This window comes from Aptenodytes forsteri, unplaced genomic scaffold (genome assembly GCF_000699145.1).
Source record: "Aptenodytes forsteri isolate BGI_AS27 unplaced genomic scaffold, ASM69914v1 Scaffold163, whole genome shotgun sequence".
Classification (NCBI taxonomy): domain Eukaryota; kingdom Metazoa; phylum Chordata; class Aves; order Sphenisciformes; family Spheniscidae; genus Aptenodytes; species Aptenodytes forsteri.
The window spans coordinates 455,940-474,366 of NW_008795332.1; the positions used below are offsets into that span (position 1 = coordinate 455,940).

Genomic DNA, 18,427 nt, shown 5'->3' on the forward strand with positions numbered 1-18,427 from the left:
AGCTCCTCCCGATGTGTAATAACAAGTCATCACATTATTGAGAGTGACTTGGAAAAGTTTCAGAAAATGTGCATCTGTCTGAGGAACAGATTGTAAGTTCTCTGTTAAATTCACATTATGTTTGCTCGGTACTGCGCGTTTTAGGCAGTGGGTTCTGGATTATTTTGCGAGGCATCTGGATGAGCCGGTGGAGCAGCGCAGGCAGCGGTGCAGAGTTTGTTTGGGCTGTGCTGGGTGCCACCAGCGTTCCTGCAGCAGAGTCCCCAGCTCCTCGCTCGCCCTGAGGACAGGGAGCCCATTGGGAGGGGAGGGTGAGCCCCTACGGCTCAGGGTGCTCTTCTAGTCGTGCTTTGGAGGCTTAAACTGCATAGGGAGCAAAGTGGGTCCGCTTTGCTCTGTGCCTGTTGGATGCTTGTCTAGGTGCTGAAGCAGAGCTCTCTCCTGGGTTTGGTTCATCGGCAATAGTGTTTTCACCATTACTGGTCACTAGCTTCTGTTGTTTTGGACTCCTCAGGTAGTCTGGCTGTTCATGTGACATTATTATTATTTACATAGGGCCCAGACTTGCTCTTTTTTATTGCCTGCAGCACGATGTTTGTTCAGACTGGGCATTGTGAAGTGTAAACCCAGGTCCCACTGGCACCAGCATTCACCTCTGCCTTTTCTAGAAGCAGTAAGTAACCAGCCATCTACACGGCCTAGAAATGCTGGGGTTTAATTGCTCTGCGGAGGGAATTGAATTAGGTAGCTCTGGTTCACGGCTTGTCTGGCTGCGCAGCAGTGACGCTTGTTTACACAAAGCCTGCCCTGTTATCTCGGGGTGCGTGGGGGGTGGTTTCCTGGGGCATTCCTGCCTGAAAGCTGGAGAAGACTTGCCCTAACTGGCTGCCTCTGCAGGAGACCACATGCTGAGGCAGTGGCACCTTTCCCCATCCTCCTCCTCAGCGAGTTGTTTCAGCAGCTCTCTTGTCCTCTCCTCCTACTTCCTGCAACAGCATCTCTCCAAAATTGGTTGTTCCTACCTGCTTCTATCCCCCTTTGCGTATCTCCCTCCCCTGAAGTACTCGGTAATGTCCCCCTTCTCCTGGAAGATGCTCAGGCCTCTTTAAGGCCTCTGTCTGCTTTGCATCAGACTATTCCGTGCTGCTTCATCTGTGTTCCCCTGGTGTTAAGGCTCTCTGCAGTAAGCGCGGTTTTGCATACGGCGCCAGATACATCTGTGCTGCTACATGAAAATGGTCTGGTTCAGGAGGGTGTGATGGGACTGAAGACTCATGGAGGAACCCCCAGCGTGTCTAACACCCATAGTGGATGGGGAGCCTCCCAATGAAGCCATTAGTAGCAGATTTCTTGCTGCTTAAAATGGCAGAGCTGCTTCAATCAGCCTGACTCAGGGATGAAATTTGCTCTCTGTTTGGGAGGGAAGGGAATGAGCTTGGGTTTTCCCATCATTGCTAGATGGAGACCAGCCCATGCTAAGTATCCTGGAAACAACAAAATTAATCTCAGAAGAGGCTGCTGGCCCAAATTCCAAACCTTTTGGGTATTGCACAAATGTACCCTCTTATCAAAAGCAAATGAAAGTGCAGAAGGTGTGTCTGGCCTAATCCTGTGTTTAACTTGGCAGTCTGTGGTGTGTCAGCACAGGCACTGTGGCATGCATGCAGGCTCTCCATGCTCTCTGTCTTCTGCTGGGGTGTGCTGCTGAGCAGCCCTTTAATTCTGCTCCTTTCTTTCAGGATCAGTCCATAATGCCTGAAGTGCGAGACCTCTCAGATGCCTTGCCTGACTTGCCAATGGATCCCATCACGGGTGTTGGTGTGGTTGCATCCCGGAACCGAGCACCAACAGGTTATGATGTAGTAAGTAGAGCTGTTTCAGCTGCTGTTGCTAATGCTTTGGTTCTGCACTAATGAGGCTTTACTTCGCTGGGAACAGCATCTCTTCCAGAGAGGGCTTGCCTTCAGAAGTGTGGTTTTAGAAGTAATTTGATATCCAGCTGCCCACCTCTCAGCACACAGCACTTAGTGCTTTCCCTCAGTGGAGGTTTGTGGGTACAATCGTGCTACTTCATCTGTGCCACTCCAGAGGAGTGTAATTACCTGGAGGAGGGGTTTTCAGAAACAGCTGGCCACTGTGGCATGCAAATTTAATAATCCTAGTAACATTCATCCTGAAGGAGTCCTAAGTATTGCACAAATTATATCTCTGAATAAATGAATCCCGCATCAGCTGTTTAATCCCACATATCAGCACTGCACAATGATGATGAGAAGCTCCAGAATGGGAGGCAAAGAGTTTTGCATCCAGCTGAAATTACAAGGATGATTTTGATGGACAGAATGCAAACCTCTAAACTAAGCTTCGCAGGAGGCTGGGCAGCAGGAAGAGGCAGCTGGATACAGCAGAGATGAATATGTGAATGGATAAAGGGAGGTCACTGTTTAACAGCTGCTTGTTTGTTGGATTAGCTGCTGTGTAACCAATAGCATGATTTTTCTCCCCATAGATTAGTGTCCCAAATAGTGAAATACCATAAAATACTGACCTTGTAGAGCTCTATATGGAAAGATTTGGCCCGTAGTCCATCTGCTCACCTTTCTATGTATCCTGCTCCAACTGCACTACGTCACATCTTGAGTTTCCAGAGTCGCACAGCTTGTGTGGTCGGGAGTAGAAACCAGTTGACTTGAGGCTTTGCTCACACCTTTTCAGCTCTGGATCATTGCATACCCCGTTCAGTGTGAGAAGGAAGAAGATGGATCAGGCTGAAGTAAGGGCACGAGGGATGGAATTGTGAAAAGGCCTCTTAAAGACCTGGAAGGTTTTTGCATTTACTGCATTTTTCTGAGTGCTGATTACCTGTGTGAGCCAGGCTGTGTAATTAGCTGCTTGCCCTGATAAAGGAGCACAGAACAATGTGAGAGTTGTGATAACAGAATTGCATTCTGCCTAAATGACTGGGCAGAGAGAGCGCTCACCCCAGATAGCCTGTCTGTGGTTTAATAGAGAGCTTCAACGCTAACAGTTTAAACTAAACAAGATAAAAGAGTCTTCCTGTGGCTTAATCCAATTACGGTGGCGTTGTAATAATGCTTGTGAATGTGGGTCGCTCTCTCCTAGGGGGCACAGAGAGGAGACTGCCTTTCCTCTGGTTCTTCTGCCTTCCTCTCTGTTTACAAGGAGCTCTTCTCTGACCCTGGGGCCAGCAGTCCCCGCTGCAGGCCATGGGGAAGTGCCTGCTGTCTGCAGTTGTCTTACCCCAAGCATGGCTACCACACGCTTACTCCTTCAGCCTTGTGTATGACAAATCAGCAGTCTGGCTCTGTGCCTGTAAGCTATAAGCCTCAGTCTGTGTCCTGAGTCAGCACCTGCTGTGATGGGGCCACTCTGGGTGCCACCCTGATGCGACAGGATGCCTTGGTGCCCAAACCCTTGGGACAGTGGCACACAGGGCTGTGCTTTTCTTGCCTGGATGTCTGGGAAGGTGGCTTCTCTGCGTGAGTCAGGGCTCTGGAGCAGTGTGTGGTATGCGGGGTTGCCACTTCCCCGTGACCTCTCTGGAACCCAGTCTGTCCTATCTGAAGGCACGAAGCCGAGTATGCAGAAGTGCACTTCTCAGTGCAGTGGAGAAAGTCATATTCTGAGACGTGGGCAGTATGTGGACTTGGGCAGTCTCGGCTCTGTGTTTCTCCAGATATGCAATTTCCCTAATGAGACACTGACAGCTGATTGTTGCTTCAGGGTGTAAAGCCTTGATGAAGGCATCTGTGGCAGCTCCATCTTAGGAGTGTACTCCCTAAAGCCCTAATAGTTAGAGGTTCAACCTGCACCCTGAAAAGGAGAACCACTCTCATCTTTTGGGAAGCGTTAACACCAGTTTATCTTGGGATGTTGTTGTAGTCCCCTTAGGGATCTGATTGCTTTGCCTTTTGCTACAGCATCCTGCAGCATTCAGTTCCACAGGTAGATTCAGAGTTGCATGGGAAAGTATTTCCTCTTATTAGTGATGAATTTGACATCATGTAGTTTCGCTGATGGTTTTGAGTTTTGTGATGAAGTACCCAGTTCTCTTTTTCTGAGACAGCTATGTTATTTATAGGCTTTACCCAGTTTCCCTTTCACTCATGCCCTTTCTCCAATAAACAGCCATTGCCGTATTTTCCTTCCTTTTTCCTTTGCTCCTTTTTCAAACAAACAAGCAAAGGCATGGGTGCTTTCAGCCCAGGTGTAAGTTAAATGCCCAGGGGATGTCCTGGTCTGTTTCCCAGGTTCGCATGGAGCCCCAGGGTTCGGCGTATCGCCCGGCTGGAGGTGACAGTGTGGCAGATCCCAGGGTACCAGACCTGGGGGAGTCTTGGCGAATGGGTCAGAGATCTTTTTCCTTCAGTAGTTTAATTACTCAGAAATCTCCATTGCCTTTGTGTCTGCTTAGAAAACAGCTACTGACGCTTGTAATGACTAGCCAGGTCTTTTAACAGCTGAAGCACCAAAGACTTAATTTTGCCAAAATGTACAGAGTGTGTCTGAACTTAGATTCCTGAAAATCTGCCCAAACTGGCAAGACTGAGTGTATGGGCGGGGAGGAAAGGGAGGAGAGGTGGGAGGCAGGGAGCCTGGGGTAGGAGAGAGGTGTGGTTCCTGTGCAGCCTCGTTCCTTGCTGTGGGCTGAATGCCAGCTCCACGGTGGGGTTTGCTCTGGGGCAAGAATCCGAGCATGCTGCTCACCCAGGGCCGTGCTGGAGCAGGGATGGCCCTGCACACCACCGGTGGGGCAGACCTACCCCATGGGCCAGGCGGTTTAGTGGGCCTGTTTGCCAAAAGCCTGTCCTGTGGTAGCAGCAACCCCATACTGACTGCTGGGCAGTAGATCACGCCGCACTTGGAGGGGTGGGCTGGGGGACACCTTCCTTACTGGGTGTCACTCCATCAAGTCCATCTGTTTGCAGCACATGCTTGAGGAGTGTCTTCCCCCAGCTCCATGAGGAGAAGGGCCATTCCTTGTGCCTGGGGCGCTGGGTGCCCAGTGCTGGGTGCTGTGTCTTCCATCCTGCACGTTCCTCGCCTCTTAGCCAAGCAGAGGACTTGGTGAGCTGGGGCTGCACAGTGCCTGTCCCGCTGGACAGGTTTGCCTCGGCCTCTCCAGGTTGGCTCTCTTCCCGTGTTGCCCCACCGAGGGCACGCTGCCATCATGAAGCAGCGCTGCTCAGGCACAGCTCTGCTTTGAGAGGTGGTGGGGATCCTCCTTGCCTGCAGGAGCCCAGCAGATGATGTAAGAAGTTTCCTGTTTATATTGCTCTGTTTTCTTTCCCCATGAGTTTTCTGACAAGTTAATGCATGCTTACGTTCTCCAGGCTTGGAAAAAGTCTTCAGCAGGATGATGCGGAGGCAAGAGCACTTAGTGTTAAGTGCTGGGGATGTCGCCTGTGACTGTTGCATTTCGGCAGAAGCAGGAATGGTTTTGCTGGCATTCCCATGGGGCCCCAGGGCTGGCAAGCTCTTACCCCTGGCTGCTTTTTGCTCCGCTGCTCACCTCCTGCTGTGAGGCTCCGCAAGTGGCACGGTGCAGCCTGCCTGGTGCTGCCGAGGCAGGCAGCTGGGCAGCAGCCGGCAGCTCAGCTGGGTGGGGAAGCATCGGAGGGGCCTGAGTGGCTGCTCAGCAGGGACCCTGTCCCTGTGGGGCAGCGCTGTGGGCCAGGCCTGGCACTGCTGGCTCCTGGGAGCCAAGGACCCAGGTCCTGCCATCAGCTGCCAGCAGTGCCCGGCTCCTGCGCTGCCCAGGCCGGCCATCAGGCAGGGGCAGGAGCGGGAAGGGGAGTGCGGGGTCAGCCTGGACTGCTGCACCTCCCTGGAGATGGGTCGGGTGCCTCGCCACGTGGCTCCCTGCAGAACCAGCTTGGGTCTTTCTACTAGATATGTGATGGGTTAGAATGGCAGGGTTGTTCCTAAAAGGGTTTGTGGTGTGGGTTGGAGTTTTTGGGTTTTTTTCACCCTTAAGTCAGAGTACAGCAGTGCCGGGCCTCCCTTCCTCTGGAGGGGAGGCAGTGCCAGCCCGCCAGCATGGGGGCCCTTCAGATGTCTCAGCCAGGTGTGATCCAGCTGTGCCCTGGGCAGTGAGTTGTAGAGGAGATATCAACTGAAGTGATGTACTTCCACCTCAAAAATTATTTGGTATTGTTGTAAGTAATGTAAAGTTCCCAAAGCTTACAGAGGAGGTTAGATAAAAAGTGCATTTGACAGCCACTTGTATAGCACCAATTTTACAGTTGCAGACTGGGTCTATCACTGCCTGTTGAGTTTTGAGCATCTTGTAATGTGGGAACAAAGAAAACAAAACTGGCTAACACAAGAAAAACTGAAACGTAGAACTCGAACCATATTAATTAATGAAGTGATTAAATCTGGTTGTAGTCCCTCAGACTGTTTCTGACAAGGGCTGGAGTTCAAGCTAAGTGTCCCTATATGCCAACAGTTTTTCTAAGCAGTCTGTTTTCTGAATATCTTTTCACCATGACTGACTTACCCATAGGGGAGGGAGATGCACGTGGATTTTTATATATTCCTAAACTATAGGAAAGAGTTGAATTCAAGGAATAATAAAGAAATAAAAAATCCCACCAAAATCCTGTTTTAAAATTTTACTGTTTAAAAATGATGCGTGTTTCTTTGCAGAAGCCTGACCAGAAAAGCTGTGTGTGTTGTACAAGGGCTTGAGCTGAGCAGGGGCTTGTGAACAGCAGTTGCCGAAATGCGAAGAGCAGCCAATGCACTTTGCTCCCTTTGCTGATCAGACAATAAACACGCTTTTCTCTCCCACACTTCGGATAATTGGAGGGTCTTGTCAGCACACATCTCTTGCTCCCTGCACAGAGTCTCTGCTCGACAAAACATGGGTGCAAACAGTAACAACAAATGTCAGCTCTTTGTTATCAGACTGCTCTGGGGCCAAGATCTTACTCAATTCAATAAGATTAGACTTGGAAGAGCTGCGGTGGAGTGGTTTGCCCCCATCTGAGAGGCATTAGGCAGAAGTTCAGCTGTGCTTCTGCGTAGCTTCAGACCATGCTAGAGTCTCCTGTTGGGAGCCATCAGTTGGGCATTAGTCTGGTGGGGTAATCTTATTTCTGCTACCCTTCTCTTTGTGTTTGCCTTCTTGTCTCCTGTCTTACTCGACAACAAACCTTTTGGGGCAGGGGCTCTTAGCAGCTTGCACCATGCAGGGTGAGTGCCCAGCTGCTAATAGAGCAGAGTCCTTTCCCTGGCATGGTGCTGCCTCGTGCCCACTCCCTGAATCCACTCGAAAGTGAGATCTTCTCCTGCCTTTCTCTTCCTGCACGTGCCTCTGTCTCTTTGGTGGAGGGCCTGGGGTCTGTTTCCTTTGCCCTCCGTGTGGTGTGTGCCACTGATTCGACTGGATGCAGGGTTGCACTGGAGAGGGATGTTTGCAGGGTGCGTCCTCACGCGCAGTACTGCTGCTAAAGTCTGCGAGTGACCAGGGCTTTCCCCACCTGCTGGAAGCAGCTTTTTGGCCTGGAAGCCAGAATTCCTCTGGCTTTTCTGTGAAAATAATACTGAGATTGGGCAGTTTCTGTGCTTTGTGTACACAGAACGCTCCTCACAGCTTGCCCCAGTGCACCCTTGCGTGTAGGGTGGTAATGAGAGCCTCGATATGCTGACTTTTCCAAACTATTGTTTGGAGACTGTAACCAAAGTTGCTCTCTCCTCATTAGAATAGCCTTTGTCAGAGCATCTTTAATCAACGGACTCCCGAGAGACAGCGTTTTTAGAACTTCTTTTTATACCTCCTCTTGAAAGTTCTTTGCACTGCACCTCATGAAAAAACTAATGAGATGCTGTGAGAGTTCGGGCTACTGTTAATTAGAAGAGGTCTGAGGAAGAAATACTGCACATACATTAACTTTATCTTGGCTCACATGTCTCCTCTCTCCCTCTGTCTCTTCTTTCCAGGTTGCACAAACAGCAGATGGCTTGGATGCTGACCTCTGGAAAGATGGCTTATTTAAATCCAAGGTCACACGATACCTGTGCTTCACGAGATCATTTTCAAAAGAAAATGTAAGTCCGTTTGCTGAGTGTCTGCATGATTTGCATCTGTGCCTGGTATGCTCTTACCCATAAGATGATTCATTTTATGGAGGCAATTATAATTCAAGCAGGCATTTCACTGGGTTTGGGTGAGTCAGGAGGCAAACTGCAATGGCTAGATATTTGCATTTTGTCTATGTTCTTCATGGAAAGAAATCGTTGGCAAAATCTGCAATAAAAGCAGCAGAAAAGGGAATGCTTGCATTTCAGTAACCCCATCACGCTAGTTTCCTGCTGTAGCAATGGGCGTTGCATGCTCATGATCCTGATGAATTTCTAGCTCTGATTACCTAGAGAAGCAAATGCTGCAGGTAGTGTTGATGAAGGAAATGTTAGTTTCTGAATCCAGGTGCATCATAGATATTTTCTTGCAGGATTAGCTTTTATTTCTTTGTTGTTTTTCGTGCTTATTCTTGAAAATTTGCCCATGTTGTGCATATGCTACCGTATTCTTGTAATCTTCTGGTATGGCTATTAAGCATAAGTTAATTTCTGATTAGTGGCAGTTGTCTGCCCACATCTTCCGTGGAGGAGAGGAGACCATGTGCACTGAGAGCCTGATGCCTTCTACTGTGTTTTTGGTTGAGACTAGTGTGAAAACTTCCTCTTTTCTGGAGGATCTATTTAATTCTACAATGAATGCACTCCATCTAGTGGGTAATCCTGCTTTTCATCGTGTTTTGGATATTCACAGTGACTCAGTTGTCAGGATATGGAGATACCATTTTGTACTCGTGCTTTCACCAATGACGGGAACAGAAAAGCAACTGCGACTTCAGAGGCTGATCACAGGTCCTGACAGGAAAGCCGGGGGCTGCCAATTTCCAGCATTTGACCTTTATTCCATCCACTTCCCTGCCTGCCTCTAGATTAAAATAAAGCTCCAAAGCTATGGGAAATACCGCTTCCTGGGGTGGATGAACAATAATTGTGCTTTTCATCCTGGAGTACCCGCAGGAGCAGGAATAATAGCCCCAGAATAGGCGGGGAGGGTATTAAACAGATTTGTGATGATTTGAGTATTAAGTTTATCTGTGGCTACCTTAAATGCGAGGTTGTCAGAAATAATTACAGGATAGTAGCAACTGCTGGCTACCAGAGACAGTGTAAATACCCTCAGTCGGTGCCTGTTGGGCTTTTGGCATGAATCCTCTGCTCGGCATGGTTTGGGAATATGTTCCTCATATTGATGAGGAGTGAATTAAAGGCAGCGTGGGGGAAAGACTGCTGGTCCCAGCTGCACAGCAGCCTGCTGTGCGAGGTGTGGCGCGATTCGCTGCGTCCCGTGCACGGGTTGTCTCGAGCCCTGCGTCAGTGGTATGTTAGACCTGCGGGCGCTTCTGGCAGAGCTTCCTGGGAAGCAGCCTGTGGTCAGTGCTGCCGGTGTTTGGGCACCGGTGTGGAGCCAGTGCTCCTGTGGTTCACCACAGCTGTACCCGATGGATGGCGGGAACGCACTCTCTTCTCAGAGGGTGGATTTCCCAAGGCTGGTCAGCCTCCTCTGGCCAGCTGAGCAGGCTCCCTCCCAAGGACACCCCTCTGCCCATGCGAGACAGAATGTACGCTCGTGCTGCTTGAGGCCATAGGCTTCGCGTGTGCGAGGGGGGCCTTTTTGCGAGGCAGAGACCAGACCAGTAGATGCTGGCGCCAGTCTGCCAGCCCCTGGGAAGCACACAGAGCTGATCCTGCAGCCGGAGGACCAGGAGTGCTGAAGACTGGAAGTGGGCTGATGGGCTGGGGGGAGGAGGGGACCGGACTAGTGGGGGAACAGCCTTCTCCGCTTGTGCAGGGAGCAGCACCCTTGTCCCTCGTTAGCCCAGCAAGAGTTTTCCCTCCTCTCTCAGTACTCTCCGGCCACACAGGGGTACAATGTGCTGCCCGACTGGGGACCTCTGAGGGTTAAAAGGCCTCGGTCCTCCCTGTAGCAGTGACCTAGAGCCCTCATCTGGGAGGGAGAGGCTACTCTCGCCTGGACACTGATGTGTTGCTGCGCTCTGGGTTGGAAGTTTTACTGCTCAGGGTTTTTTTGTTTTTAACAAAGCACTGGGAACTATTTGTCCTGAAGAACATGTTGTAGTTAGCAGAGTTAATGCACCTCAGATACCTGGTTTATAATGGAGACAGTCTGTAGTGCCTCTTTATCAGAACCATCATTCTCAACAGCTTACAATATTTGACAGATTATGAGGATGTTGCTGGTATTTGAGTGTCATGGTGAGGAGGCCCCGAATGGTACATCTCACAAACGGGGAGGCTTTGTGCCCTTTTCTCCCGTGTATATGGCAGAGCATCAGTGCTGACTACCAGTGTTTCAGCAGCTAACGAACTTATCAGAGGCATCTCTCCTACCTGTCTGCTGTTGATGGAGGAATGATCGTTGGTTCAGCTGAAAGTTGCACACTGATGTAACACAGCCAGACAGTTTGGATAAATAAAACATGAAAGATGAGTCAGCAGCAACTACTTCATCTACCATTTGCTGTGCCAGGACCACATTAACTGATACATTCAGACTTTGCAGCATCCTGCATTGCTTGCTTTGAGATGCCCTGGCCAAAGGAGGGACAGAGGCATGTGGGGACTGCCCGGCCTCGGCCACTTTGCGTAAGCAAAGGACATGTGCCACGCTTGTGTGTGGTGGGACAGGGCTGCAGGGGTGGTGGCCCTCCTGGTGAGGAGTTGACCATGAAATGCAGAACCTCCAAAAAATAATCTCAGGCCTGATCTCCCCTTATTTCAGAGGCTGCAAATTTAAATATGTTTTAAAATAGTTCAGTGTAATAATCAGAGAGTAGAGGTTTGCCTGAAATGCTCTGCCAGATAAAAACTAAAGGAGGTACTGAGCAACCAGTAACAGTAAAACACACTGACATGGTTTGATGGCTTAGGATGAAATTTTAATTGTTCTGTATTGCATTTCTGTTTATAAAGGCTGTGCAGTAACTAAAGTGTGTTTTTTCTTCCATACGTGAATCCAGATTATTGGCAGCAATGCTGGCTTTAACGAGAACTGCAAAGAAAATCTGGTCTCTAAACAATTGTGGAGGCTGTCATTCTGAATTGTGTTTTGAGCTCTTCAAGCCTTGATTAATAGGACGAGGCATCAGTTCAGAATTCATATGGACTCCAAATGAAGTTCTTCATTCCAAATGGCCTGCTCTTCTGGAGTGCGCCTGCGTTTGGAGCTGGAATCATGTCTATTCAGTACTAATTAGCTAATGCACATAATAACTTTGGCTGTGTCTGCATGAACCATCTTCCCATAATGCTTTCTGCTGTTACTGTCACAGAAACGTCATGTTGCTATTGTAGATGTAGACTCTGTGAGAACTAAGGTGACCTGTTCAGTGGATGAGTTAGTGGAGGTAATACTTTGAACTGCCGTGTTTCCAAAGGGAAGAATTTGGTTGTGCTTCCGAGGATCCAGAAGTATGGCAGTGGGTGAGATGTAAGAATCTGTAAATGCTGAAAGTTGTCTGGTATCTCCTAGTCAATCATTATGTAGTTCCTGCAGCAGGGACAGTTGCAAGTGTTGGCTTGGTACCTCCTTGCCATTTTTAAAGTTGGTGGTCAGATACAATGACAAGGCGTCTTGGGGTTCAGCAGGTGAGAAAAGCTGGGTTTGAATGTGGTGACATTGTCATAGTCAACTGTTTCTTTTCTCTCTCCAAAGAGTCATTTAGGCAACGTCTTGGTTGATATGAAGCTCATTGATATCAAGGACACTTTACCCGTGGGCTTCATCCCCATTCAGGAGACCATCGATACACGTAAGTTGGCATCTGTGCTTCAGTCCCGTGTCTTGGGAGCAGCTGCTCCACCGGTGCCTGTGTGGTCGGGTGGTGGAGGGCTGTGTCCCAGGCAAGGGACGCTCTCAGCACTGCTGCTCTCTGGGGTTACATGTACATGTTTGGGGGCAGCTCTGGACTGCAATGAAACAGCCTTCGGTTTTCCTGTACTCTTCAGGCTTTTTAATACTGCTGCCTGACTGTCACCAGTTCGCCTGCTAGAGCAGCACAGCTCTGGGGCTGGAAGGAGTTGTTTATTCTTTCATTTTGCAAGGGTGGACTAGGCCTAGTGGGAGCAGAACTGCTGTGCTGGGGGATGTTCACAAATGGATACGGAAAGGAAGGGCATGTGCTCGTGGTGCTGGGTCATGCACGCTGGCTTTACGCCTCCCTCTGTGAACAAATGAAGGCCCGTGTCCTGGCAGGTAGCGCTGAGGATGGTGGGGTATGTTTGCGCTTGCTGAGAGAAGGCACAAGTGGAACATCCAGGGAAAATACCATCCTGATTTCTGCAAGGCAGAAATGGCTTCGCTGCAACATTTAAGTCAGCAGTTCCTGAACAGTGTATTTGGATCCCCTGAGACTCATGGCAGCAGCAGCTGGAGCCATGTCTGGTCGCGGCACTCTGCTCTGCAGCAGGCATCAAGTGCTTTCGACTTGCAGTACGGAGGAGGCTGGGGACGAGCCCCGTGGGAGCTGAGTGTGGAAGGGCTGCAGGACACCACGCGCTGGTGCCGTGTGTACAGCTACTGCTCAAGAGCAGGGCTGGTACCAGTGCTCGTCAGTAATGAAATCCAGCCTAGTTATGAGTAGAAAGGAGTTATATGAGCTTGCTTTGCAGGGAATAATTCATCTGGGTCTGCAGCAGATGAGGATGGTTTTTCAGTCACTACTGACCTGGTTCTGATTTGAACCTGTGACCTGGAAGTGAAAGGCTCTGCAGCCCATTTCCCATTCCCCTGGGTCACCCCCTTTCCCTGGAGAATTCCTGGGCACGTGTGGCGCAGGGGAGAGTCGTCAGCTTATCCTGCTCGCCCTTGGGAGTGCTGGACACTTACTGTGTGCTGCTGTAATTTTTGTGAAAGTCCTGGTGGAAAGGTGGAAGGGGACTTTGTAATTAATTTAAAATGCATTGGATTGCGACCCATGCAATCTTTAAAGCAGAGGCACTGTCTGTATTAATGAGGTGGTGCATATCCCTGCCTCCATTAGCATGAACGAACACATGTCGATTGACTGTTTATAATATGTTTACTTAAAATTAACTCTGGTTAAGCATGTGTAATTAATGAATCCAGCTCCTAAACCAAGTTTGCTACAGACTGCAGACTCTAGCCAAGTGTGAAAGAGACCAAAGACAAAAAAGCAAATAGTCAGCTTTGTACTTACTGTGAAAGTCAAATAAGAGGCACTGATTTTGTTCAGAGTTAAATTTGTGGTTTTACATGTTTCTGTGCTCTTCTCTGACGGTTGACTTTATAGTAAGTATATTAAATATAGTACTCCTTACTAGGTTCTGAGAAAATTTTCAGATGTGGAAACCTTAAACCCTGGGCTCCTCAAATCAGTTTTAGGCACTTCAAATAAAAGCCCAGTTTTCCACAGCAGGAGAAGACTAGACTTCAGGGATACAGGTATTTAACATCTCTAAAAAGCAGCACTGTAACTGCAAAGCTGCATGCACAGATGCTGTATTGTGACACACCTCGCACTGTCTGTACAGTTATTGGTGCTGGTGCGACAGCAAATTTCAGAGGCCAGGATGGATTGCTTTTTCCAAGGTGCGGATTACGAAACAGGAGGAGCCTACAGAGACAGGGCTGCTTGCCATCTGTTGAAGTGAGAGCATATTTTTAAGCTGGAGGATATTTATTCATATTAAACTGAAGGGTTTTGATTTTGCAGGCACTTGTTTGCAGTTGGTGGTTGTTTCCAGATTTTGGTTCAGTGGCTGCACTTTAGAGTTTCAGTTTATCAATGGACTTCTGTCATGTCTTTCAAGTGCCTGCATTCACAAATAGAAACCTCACCTTGCTCACATTGAGACTGTCGTGGACTCTAGGGTGAGACAGAGCAATGGCTTCCAAGCACCACAGATCTGTATCTGTGTGCTGGTACCACCCATTGTCATGCGACAGACCCATAACTGGATGTGGATTGTATCTGCATGCAGACAGACAGCGTGCATATACATGAATTCATCATACAGATAAGCCTTAACTCTGATGGGCTTGAGTTTTTCTTGATGGATAACGTGGAAAAAAGTGAAATTGCTCTGCGATGCATAGCAGGAAAGGGCCGTGCAGCAAATTCACTCACCCTCTGAACACAGGTCAGTGCAGCACAGCTGCCCTGTAGGAGGTCCTAGCAATTACTGCTTTGTAAATCTGGTTTATCCCTACAAAGATACCAGGGTAAACACGGTGGGAGTATCATTTCAGTGCTTGCTGACTGAGTCAGGAGAGGTCATTAACACTTAGGATGCGTGAGATTTGGGCAGACAGCTTTTACTGTTAGCCACTCTGCATGGCAGTCTGTTTTTCTGCCTGCTCCTCCTCTCGGTTTGGTTGGCTGTTTGGAAGCACTTGGCAGAATAAACTGACCGGTTGTGTCAGCAGCTTCCAGGTATGTTCCTAGAGGCAATGCTTGCAGGAGGAATATTTAGATACGACTATCCAGGCTGGTAAGGCAAACATTATCTTGGAAAGAGAAAGCAAATGTGAGAAGTATGTGTAAGTGGAAAAATCACCTGCCATTTCTGTTCCGTGGTGCAGTACTCTGTGGCATACATGATGTCTTATCTTCTCTGCAGAGGGTAGTAGGGAGTATTGGTTTATCGCAGTGCCTAATAACAAATCTCACACAGTGTACAGAGAGCTCCTGATAGAAAATTTCTCCAGTCACTGAATGGCACTGCACTGTCTGGTTTGTTGACATATATCTGTTCTTTGGCTCCAGTTCCTGCCATAATTATCTGCCTAATATCTGGAGAGACAATAAATAACATTTATACCCTAATCTTGCATAAAAACCACCCTGTGTCCTGGGTTGTTTTTGCAGAAGAAATAGCTTTCAGAAAGAAGAGGCTGTGCATTAAATTCATCCCTCGAGATTCTACAGAGGCAGCGATCTGTGATATCCGAATCCTGGGTAGATCTAAACAAGCCCCTCCTCAGTACACGTTCATAGGGTAAGTGCCCCTCGCTCCAGAAGCTGTTGTCATAAATTCAATTGTACCAAGGCTAAGCACCCTGTTTTCCTATAATTACTAAGTAGTAGTTTTGTAAGAGCTGAAGCTTGTCATTAGAAAAGTCTACATAAGTACAAGTGTTAGTGAGTTTGATGTAGGAATTAACTACCCCCCCCTTTTTTTTTTTTTCAATTAGACTGGTTCTCACTAACCAAGGTGTTTGTGAAACACGTCAGTGCCTGATACTTGTGCACGTGTGCAGCATTTGCTTGTAGCATTAATGTCTTCTGTGTTGATTACATAGGGAGTTGAACAACATGGGCATTTGGTACCGGATGGGCAGAGTTCCACGCAACCATGAATCTTCGCAGCCTGCGACTCCTCCTTCCCAAGTACCGTCTTCGACACCAGCTCCTAACTTGCCAAGGTAAGATTTCTGCTTTCCAGCCCCTTCTGCTTGATGCTGCATGGTGTATTGTTACTAACATTGCCTGGTGGAATCAAGACCAGGGTACCACGTCAGTATGAATGATTACGTGGCATGATCTGATAATGAGGAAATGTGTCGTTCTTTCAAGTATTTGCCTACTGGAAGTTCTTTTGGCTGTCGTTGTATAAAAGCATATGGGTGAAGAAGTCAGAAGAAAGAAGAAGCCTGCAGAGGAAGGGAAACAGCAAACTACACCTTTTTTTTCTTTAAACTGTGCGGGATATTGTAGTTTTCAACAAGTACACGTGGGTCACCCCTGGAGGGTGGGCCAGAACTATAGCCAAGTCGATTTCTCTCCTTGTCCAAAGGGAGGGAGAAGCGTTCATACAGATTTTAATGCATAGGGAGACAAGTTTTGTTTTGCTCATTCTCCAGAATCAGTCCACTCATGGTTTGAAGTACTGTCCGTGTTTTTTCTTTTCTTGGACCCAACTACTGTGCTCCAGTCTTGCAGCTGACATTGGGCATGCAGAGCAGACTGCTCAACCTGCAGTGACTGACAGGAGCAGCACTTCTGGGCAGACACTGGCAGTGTCTGTCCAGGTTGTTTTCCCTGTGTTATACACAGTATTTGTGTGTATAAATGTATGCACTTGTGTGTATACTTGCATATAATAGTAGTCCTGCATTGACAGCTTACTTGCTGGATTTCTCTGGACAAAGCAGAGTGTTGTTAAGCAACAAACCAACACAGGCAGAGGCTAAACTGAGTGCTTCGTACTCCTGGAATTTGCTATGAAAGCACAGCATCCAGTGTGAGATGGGCTCCTACTGATGAGGCTCATCGACTGAACTCCAGGCCAGGCTATTGCCAGGGGACAGCACATTCTCTATGGGTCCCTTTGGGCTTTTGCTTAATTAAGCAAACATGTATTTTTGCACTAGGCATTTGGTATACTGCAGATACGTTTACAGTATTGCAATAACTGTTGAGAGCTAGAATTTCAAAGGAGACAGAGGAGGGGAATTCCAGGGGGGTTGGTTTGTATACAAAGGTCCTTGTATCGTATGGGTGGAAAATACTCATGTCCTTCGGACTCTTGATTTACAGGTCATTTCAGAGAGTGGCACTTTTAAACTGCTGTAAACTGTTCCCAAAAAAGCTATTGGGTATCTTTTTAAGGCAGGTGTCTACATTTGAGCCTTCACCCGTGACCCAGACTTAAACCTACTGTCTTGCGGTGGCTCTTTGAACTCTCCAAAGCATTTGGATGTTTCCTTCACTGAGAGTTTTGCTCAGTCACCTGCCATGCCATGGCACACTGCTTGCTGTCCTGTACTGTCAGGTGTGCTGCAGGCAGAGATGCTGTCTTGCTTTTCAAACAGAGATGGAGGCAAAAGAGATGAAAAGCCAGCAGTCTTCTGGAGATTTCAGCCTGTCCCACCAGGAGCTGATACGTTGTTTTGAAGCTTCACTGGACGTAAGCTACTTGCTTAGCACAGGCCATGCGAGATCAGAGAAAAAGATACCTTGATTTTAGAGCACAGATCTTCATTTTCTGTTTGCAAGAAATTCCTGCCTGGGCAGATTTCCACAATAAGGAGAAAAAATTATCATAGCAAGAGAATGTCAATGGCGGTCCTTAATCACTAAGCGTGGAAGGGTCACTTTATGGCCGAGCAGGGAAGGCTACAGAGCAGCGTCAGAGCTATTGGGAACAGGGCCAAAATTAGAGCTCAGAGCATCAGCGACAGTCTGAAAAGAAGTGTTTACAAGGCTTATATATTTTATAACCTCTTGTTGTACAGTTTATGGTTTACAATGGCTGCAAGGAAATTGGATCAGTTTTGTTTTACTTGCCAAATAAAGCAAATGTCAAAATAGTCAATATAAAATGTATTCTAATTTGGCTGAGTTAAAACAGCCAGTATGCAGTGGAATAATTGAATGTTACATTAATGCCTCCTAGTAAAAACCACCTGTCTGTAGCCAGCTCCACTCTCATGCCCTGTGTGTGATTTACAGGTAACTTTTACACCACCAGCCTGATCATTCAAAGCATCTTTCATGTCTGTTTTTTTTTTTTACTCCGATTATTTATTATATTATCTAATTTTTAAGAAATAGAAATGTATATAAAGGTGCATCCTGCAAATATTTCATTATTACGGGGAACACATACTACTTGAAAGCCTTTTCTAATACTTTATCAGCAATGTGGTAAGTTACTCAACACTTAATGTTTGTGGAAGATTGTAGTCACAAGTAACCTCTTATTTTTACATCACCATGGAGAGATGAGATTACACTGGTAGCCAGTTTGCTGCTTTATTCCGTGTGGATATATCCTGACAGGAACAGCAGCGAGTTATTCTGATGCTGCCATGAGTGCTAAGAGAAAATTGGTGAGCAGTGCCAAATAGAGCACTGTGGAGATTCTGCTGTTAGGCTGACCAGCCTGTTTAAGCTATTCTCTTCAGTTGCTGTCTAGCATTATAAAATAATTTTAAATCAAGAGGGTATGCTTGGGTGCTTCAGAACAATTGCTAACACTGGTTATAAACTAAACCAGTAAAACACACCAGTGAGCTTCTGCACAGCAAAACCTTCCTAAATGGAAGGACTTTTTACTGTGGGAGATGTTTATTTCTGCACCAGTCACGTTTCCTCCTCAGATCCATGATGTAAGTTACTGATGGCAGTGGATGGCGGCACATCAGAGTTTTGTCATGTGTCAGAGGTTTGACCCCCACAGCTTGCTGCACGTCAGCAATGCTGCTTCCGCTGCTTGTGTCGCGGGGTTATGGCTCGCAGTCAGAACTGCACAAGGGGAGGCTTTGTTTGAGATTTGAGCTGGACTGCATATGTTATTTTTCAGCCATTTCTTCTCCTTGGTGTTTCCTACTGCAGGC

The 18,427-nt window shown here is 47.7% G+C and overlaps 1 protein-coding gene across 5 annotated transcripts in view; it reads left to right on the forward strand.

The window, feature by feature from the left end:
- Positions 1–555: 555 nt before the first annotated feature.
- Positions 556–18,427, forward strand: part of MVB12B (multivesicular body subunit 12B) — a 63,903-nt gene continuing 46,031 nt past the window's right edge. For 3 of the 5 annotated variants that reach the window (XR_657616.2, XR_657615.2, XM_019472289.1), the window contains exons 1-6: positions 562–673; positions 1,740–1,862; positions 7,969–8,076; positions 11,780–11,876; positions 14,955–15,084; positions 15,389–15,511. Coding sequence is in view for 3 of the 5 variants with exons in the window: in XM_019472289.1 (XP_019327834.1) it covers positions 1,752–1,862; positions 7,969–8,076; positions 11,780–11,876; positions 14,955–15,084; positions 15,389–15,511 (569 nt within the window). In the remaining 2 variants the exon portion in view is untranslated. Of the gene's footprint in view, positions 674–1,739; positions 1,863–7,968; positions 8,077–11,779; positions 11,877–14,954; positions 15,085–15,388; positions 15,512–18,427 lie in introns of all 5 variants that reach the window. The other 2 variants (XM_009280093.2, XM_009280095.2) reach the window with 1 other exon arrangement.